General features: G+C 43.7%; 1 protein-coding gene across 1 annotated transcript in view; it reads left to right on the forward strand.

Annotated features, from left to right (window-relative positions):
* The window catches only part of Xndc1n (XRCC1 N-terminal domain containing 1, N-terminal like), a 43,575-nt gene that overhangs the window by 30,696 nt on the left and 5,645 nt on the right, over positions 1-7,234 (forward strand). The window contains exons 15-18 of the mRNA XM_048788140.1: positions 1,023-1,197; positions 4,273-4,473; positions 4,557-4,719; positions 5,774-5,866. Of these exons, the coding sequence (XP_048644097.1) occupies positions 1,023-1,197; positions 4,273-4,473; positions 4,557-4,719; positions 5,774-5,866 (632 nt within the window). The remainder of the gene's footprint in view (positions 1-1,022; positions 1,198-4,272; positions 4,474-4,556; positions 4,720-5,773; positions 5,867-7,234) is intronic.

Below are 7,234 nucleotides of genomic sequence, written 5' to 3' on the forward strand. Positions count from 1 at the left end.
GAGTCCTAGCCCAACCAAATATTTCTTTGAGGCTCTACTGTAAGTGAGGCATTGGGCCTGGCACTGGGATATAATAAACAACCAGGCCTGTTCCTGCTAACCAGGCGAGGAACAGGGAGAGGAGTGTCCATGAAGCAGGAACAACATGGAAGAAGGCCCAGGGGAGGGAGAACTTACAGCATTAGAGACTGAAAGGAGCTCTCTGCTGCTAAGGCAGAAATGCCAACAGCAAGTAGTGAAGTGGGCAGGGGCCAGCTCTCCCAGGGCCTTGTAAGCCATGTTAAAATGAAAGATGCCAGACTAATGAGGTGAGTGCCCCATGGGTTTTGTGTTTTGAAAAGCTCCCCCTACTAGTCATGTGAAAGATGGATTGGGGACAGGGAACTGGGGTTAGGGAGACTGTCAGAGTGCATGTGAGAAAAATCATGTGGAAAGGCTGTTCAGGTTCCTGGGTGGCCTGGTCATTTTATGAGATAGGAGGAACAAGTTTAGGATAGAAGTAATGAATTTACCTTTTAACTTGGTTGAGTTTGAAAAGCCTGTGGGACCACAAGGGAAAGTAACTTCACCTTTGTGTTTCATATGGTTGTAAAGGAAATAATAGATATGAGAGAACAGGGCCTGATATATAGTACATTCTTTTTTTTTTTTTTTTTTTTTTTTGGTACTGGGGATTGAACCCAGGAGCACTTAGCCACTGAGTCACATACCCAGCTCTATTATTATTATTATTATTTATTTATTTATTTATTTATTTATTTTGAGACAGGGTCTTGCTAAGTTGTTTAGGGCCCTCACTAAGTTGCTGAAGCTTGAACTTGCAATCCTCCTGCCTCAGCCTCTCAAATCTCTGGGACTACCGGTATGCATCCATGCCACTGATTGATATATAATACATTCTTGGTGAATAGCTGAATAAGTAAGTGGGTAAATCTGAGAAAGCAGAGTCTCATGTGGCCGAGTGATCCTGCAGCCTGCCAGAGGGGAGACTTTGAGAGCCATGCTCTCCTGCTTTCCCAAAGCTGGGCCGCCTGCTGAAGATCCCAGTGCTGAAGTTCCTGTTACACTCCGCCTCCTATCTATGGTTCCTCATCTTCCTGCTGGGAGAATCCCTGGCCATGGAGACACAGCTGAGCACTTTCCGTGGCCGAAGCCAGAGTGTCTGGGAGACTTCACTACACATGATTTGGGTCACAGGTACATATGTGGGATTCTTTATTTATGGCATTCTTCTTGAGGCCCCCTCACTATTCTTCATGATAAGCACCCCAAAGGGAGAACCCTGCCTTTGTAGATGCTCCTTGATATATAACCAAACCCCTATGGCCTTTAGCACACCAAGAATTTTTTCCCTTTATCCCAATCCGGGAACCTAAACCTGTGGCAGATTCCCTGAGCAGGGACACCATTCTTCTCCTTGGCACCTCTCACTTTCCATTCTGGAAGTTTCAATCCTCTGACAAATAAGACACTTGTCCACAGTGTCCAGTGGCAACTTGCCTTGGTGTAATGGTAACATACACGTGTACTTCCAGACAAGCTATCCCAGAAATGTAGAACAGAAAAGCTCACAGACCAACTTAAAATGCAAATAACATAGTCTGTTACATCCACAAAACATGTTGTTATGATGGTGTTACGAGGTTTCAGCAGGGAGGTGCAATGGACAGAGGTGCCTAGGCCACTACTTGATCTGTGGGAAAAACAGTGGCTAGTATGCTTCAGCATAGCTGTGGCTTGCCAGTTATCCTGATGAGCAGCTATGAATTTTATGTGCATTCTTTGAACAGAGGACTTGTGGAACCAGCATTGGTGTCACCAGCAGGTTGCTGACTTAAGAGCTGATAAATACCGAGGGCCTCATATGCCTCATGTATATTCAATGTATCATGAATATTTGGTGTTTATCCTTGGCTTTCTGTGTATGTCATATGCATGTGCTCTACCTGCTTTATTTGTTCAAACTAAATCATCTGTGCTTAATGCATGTTTCATCCATTCTATCAGTTTTCTTCTTTTCTATAGTAGAACCAAGTTTTCTCAATTCAGCAAATACAGTTTATAAGAATCCCCAGAGTTCCACCAACCTCTGGTTGGTCAGCTCATCAGGCTGGACTAGTGGCCTGTTCCTTAGCTGGCCTCCCCTCACTTGGCAAACTCTCAGGCCAACAGTGTACCAAGACCCGTCCACATTGTACCAAGCCAGTCAGTGATGGCCAGAAGTAAATCTTTTGTTTTGTTTTGGGGGGAGTACCAGAATTGAACTCAGGGTCACTCGACCACTGAGCCACATTCCCAGCCCTATTTTATATTTTATTTAGAGACAGGGTCTCACTGAGTTGCCTAGTGCCTTGCTTTTGCTGAGGCTGGTTCATAATCCTCCTGCCTCAGCCTCCCTAGCTGCTGCGATTACAGGCGTGCATCACTGTACCTGGCCAGAAGTAAATCTTTAGGGAAAGAGACAAGAGCAACCCAAAAGGAAAACTTTCTTATCCCATTATTTATTAAACATTTATTGAGCCAGGTGCAGTGGTGCATGCCTGTAATTCTGTCGACTTGTCAGGCTGAGGCAGGAAGATTGAAAGTTTGAGGCTAGACTCAGCAACTTATCAAGACTCCAAGCAACTTATTGAGACACAGAATAAAAGTAAAAAGGCCTGGTAATGGACTCAGTGGTTAAGTGCTCCTGGATGAAATCCCTGGTACAAAATAAAACAAAACATTTATTGACCTGCCCTGTAGAGATGTAACCAATAAAGTTCTTCCTCTGTCTGTAGGAGAAGAAACATCTTTTAAACACATAAAGTAAAACTCATTTATTCAGGCAGTGTATGTTTGCTGAAGTCCTACTGTGAGCAAAGCCCTGAGAATACATGGATAACTTAAGTATGTTTCCATTCATTCTATACACATTCACTGAGCCTCTAGCCCACACAACAAGGTGCTGTGCTGCCATATAGCATTGATTTCCCACCCTGATCACATCCTATTTCCACTTGTGGCCAGGCCTTTGCTCCTCACTTTTCCTAGAGCACTCACCACTTCCCACACTGCCCCTTCACCCACTGGCTCCAGCTCCTCTATCAGGTCTCAGCTTAAATGTCACTATCTTTGAGAAGTTTTCTGGGGCCCCCAAATCAGGATGAGGATCCATCCTAAACACTCCCAAACAGCATCTCAGTTCCCCTGCTCCGCAGTCCTAGCATGACCACATTGTGTTCTGCCTGTCTCATTAGATTATACATCGTGGGAGGAATGGTACTATATCCATCTTATTTACCACAGGATCTCACTGATACCTGATAGGAGCTTAATAAATATTAGTTAATTTGTTCTGGGTACCACTGGCAAATCTATGAGATATGGTCCCTGTCCTTGAGGGACTCCAAGTTCAAGGGGACAGGCAGGGATAGGGCAGACCCATGGGGAGATACACTGCAATGCCCTGTAGTGAGAGCATCGCAGATATGAATAGAGAGCCAGGAGGATGCGGAGCAAAGGCAACTCCTGCACCTGGTTGGGAAGGCTTCATGGAGGAAGTAGTATTTGTCCTGGGCCACGAAGAGGAGCGGGGCTTCCAAAGGATACGGAAAGGCATTCAAGATAGTACAGAGAGCACATATGCAGAGAATGGAGAAGGGAACAAATGGCACAAATGACTAATGGAGACCAACTGTCAAGACTCCCGCATCCCCAAGTCTGGCAGTGGGCCCCACTGAGATATTGGGCCTGAGTAGACTGATAATTTGGAGTCCCTTCAAATCAAGATTATTTCAATATTTGTCTAATATTTATTTGGTGGAGGTCAAAAATAGCAGATGTAAACCATTTCCTCCTAATGCAGTTCCTCACAGGTGTCACTCACTTTCTTTCTTTTCTTTTCTTCTTTTTTTTTTAAATGGAGAGTTGCGATTTTTTTTAAGTATTTATTTATATATTTTTATGTGGTGCTGAGGATCGAACTCAGTGCCTCACATGTGCAGGGCAAGCACCCTACCATTGAGCTACAGTCTCAGCCTGTCACTCACTTTCTGAGCATCAACCATCTGTGATCCTTGGGGCAAGTCACACTAGCCATGGGTATGCATGAACCTTATCCTTGTTTTCACATAAGATCATTCTACACTTGGATAGATTAAACATTTACATTTTATTGACTTTACCCCAGTGATGTTTTAGCTCCCCCGCCCCCATCAAAGGGCCACCATAATCTGGCTCTGACCTACAAGGAGGAACAGAGTTTTGCCCCATCCTGTCCTGGCCCCCTTCCAGGCTTCCTGTGGTTCGAGTGTAAGGAAGTATGGATCGAGGGCCTGCGCAGTTACCTCCTGGACTGGTGGAACTTCCTGGATGTGGTCATCCTGTCCCTGTACCTGGCAGCCTTCGCACTGCGCCTCCTCCTGGCTGGGCTTGCCCACATGCACTGCAGGGATGCTGCCCATGGAGCTGCCTGCAACTATTTCACCACTGCTGGTGAGTATCCCAACTCAGCCCTGAATTCCCTAGTCCCTCCTCTTCCTTGTCTCTCAGCCACTGTCCCCATTTCATCTGCACAGAGCGAAGTGAGTGGCGCACGGAGGATCCCCAATTCTTGGCTGAGGTGCTTTTTGCTGTCACCAGCATGCTCAGCTTCACCCGCCTGGCCTACATTCTGCCGGCCCACGAGTCTTTGGGCACACTGCAGATTTCCATTGGCAGGATGATTGATGACATGATACGGTGTGTACTGTCACTGCTAGAGTGTCCTCCTTTCTGATAGACTCCACTTAACCTCCTGGTGACTTTCCCCAGCTTTAGTGTGGCACAGGAATTCTTGGTTTGCCTTCCTCCAGAGATATAAGCTCTAGAGACCTCTGAATGCCTGGAAGTATAGACAAGATTGGAGTATAAATATGAACACACATTTATTTTGAGGGAAGGTCTATAACTTTAACCTACTTCTCAAAGAGGCTCATGACCCCAGAAAAGATGGTAAACCACTGTCAGCTGAAAGAGCCCTTGGTTATAGTAGTCTCGGTTCCATGGGTTTCCCCTTTTTGGAAAGATAAATCATGTACAGCCAAACCTGGTCTCTTGCCCTAATCAGAACACATGGTTAATGCCTACTCCCATAGGATCCTGCCTCAGGTGGGACTGGAGACGGTGCCATTGGTGAGAAAAGTGCTAGTTATATCTCTGAACAGCTGCAGGTTGGCTTAGCTTGGAGGAGAACCTCATATCCCACGTAGTGATTCTTCCAGCCTTCCCTATTGCAGGATAACTCGTTCTCTTGTGGTTCTAACTCTCTAGTGATGGCTCCCACCCAATAAGAATCCCTGATTCACAGCCATCCCTATACAATCTCAGCATCACAGTCACTCCCTAAGAGACTGGTCCTTCCCCAGCTTTGATTGATTAGACCCAATACCCATTATTCTTTTTTTTTAAAGATATTTATTTATTTATGTATTAGTTTTAGGTGGATACATTAGTTTGTTTTTATGTGATGCCGAGGATCGAACCCAGTGCCTCATGCACGCTAGGCAAGCTACTCTACCACTGAGCCACCACCCCAGCCCCCAATACCCATTATTCTTAAGGGAAATCTTCTGCTTTGGCACTTACTTTAAATTCCTTCTCATTCCCATCCCCTAATTTCTTTACTTTTAATAGTAACCAAATTGAATACTCCTGAGAGCCATAAAGTTCATTACCCCCAATCCCTCTTCCCAAAGTCCTATTTCTCTGAGGGTGAAGACCTTCTCTGACCCTTCCATATCCCATCCCGTGCCAGGTTCATGTTCATCCTCATGATCATCCTGACTGCCTTCCTCTGTGGCCTAAACAACATCTATGTGCCCTACCAGGAGACAGAGCGGCTGGGCAAGTATGCTGGGGCAGAGGCTGGGGACTTGCAGCTTATTCATCTCTTTTTCTTTCCCTTGTTTATTCATTCAATCAGTTTTCTTGTTTGCTCACTATCTCATTAATTCACTTGGTCACTCATCTGTTTATACATTCATTTGTTCACTCATTTCCTTCATAAACTTTTCATACTGAAAAATGACACTCTTATGAAAAAATTAAAAAGTATACTGGACATCCCTATACCCTTTACCTGACTTTACCAATTGTTACTGTTTTGCCACATTTGCTTGGTCTATTACTCTCTTTTTTATTTGAAATGTTTTAAAGTAGGTTGTAAATCTCATGACACTTTACCCCTAAATAGTTCAGATGTTTCCTAAGAGAATAACCACAAAACCATTATCCCACTTAAAAAATGGTTTTTGTTCATAAAGTTTTATTAGAATGTAACCATGCTCATGTATGGTCTGTGGCCAATTTTTGCCTTACTGCATACTCAAAAATTTAATATCAATACCATAATATTACTTACTAGGCATTCCTCATTCAAACTTCCCTAGCTGCTGCTAAGCATGGTGGTACACACCTGTAAGCCCAGTGACTCAGGAACCTGAGGTAGGAGGATCTCAAGTTTGAGGTCAGCCTAAGCAACTTAGTGAGACCCTGTCTCAAATAAAAAATTAAAAAGGGCTGGGAATGTGGCTCAGTGGTTAAGTGCCCCTGGGTTCAATCCCCAGTACACTTCCCCAAAAAAATCCCCAGTTGCCCAAAAAAGTCTTAAGAGTTTTTAAAAATTAAAAATCCCATGCATTGAATCATACATTGCATTTTCCATTTTATTGTCACATCTCTCTATAGTTTCCTTTAATCTTGAACATTCCCCCTTTTTTTAAATGTCTTATATGACAAATGGACTTTTGTCAAGACTGTAGACCAAGTCATATTCCACAGCTAGAATTTATTTCCTCATGATTAGATTCAAGTTAAGGAGCTCTGACAAGAACACAACTTATTTGATGATGGATATTTTCCCACATTGGGAGGCACATTGTTGAGACCCTTTATTCTAGCAAACCTCTGTTGCAAAGGTACTAGAGAAGCCCATCTAGCAATGGGAACATGTATGGAGATACTGGGATTAAACAGCTCCCTTTCAGTCTTTCTTTTACCCAGTGATTTTAGCATCCATAATGATTTTTGTGTGTGTGTGTGTGGTGTTGGGGATTAAACCTAGGGCCTTGTGATGCAAGGCAAGCACTCTACCAACTGAGCTATATCCCAAGCCCATAGATTATTTTTATCTGAATCAATTTCTATAACTGCAATTTTAAGATATAAATTTTCTGTCTCTATATTTCTTCTTCTTCTTTTTTTTTTTTTTTTTTTT

The sequence above is a fragment of the Marmota marmota genome, unplaced genomic scaffold, assembly GCF_001458135.2.
Source record: "Marmota marmota marmota unplaced genomic scaffold, marMar, whole genome shotgun sequence".
Classification (NCBI taxonomy): Eukaryota; Metazoa; Chordata; class Mammalia; order Rodentia; family Sciuridae; genus Marmota; species Marmota marmota.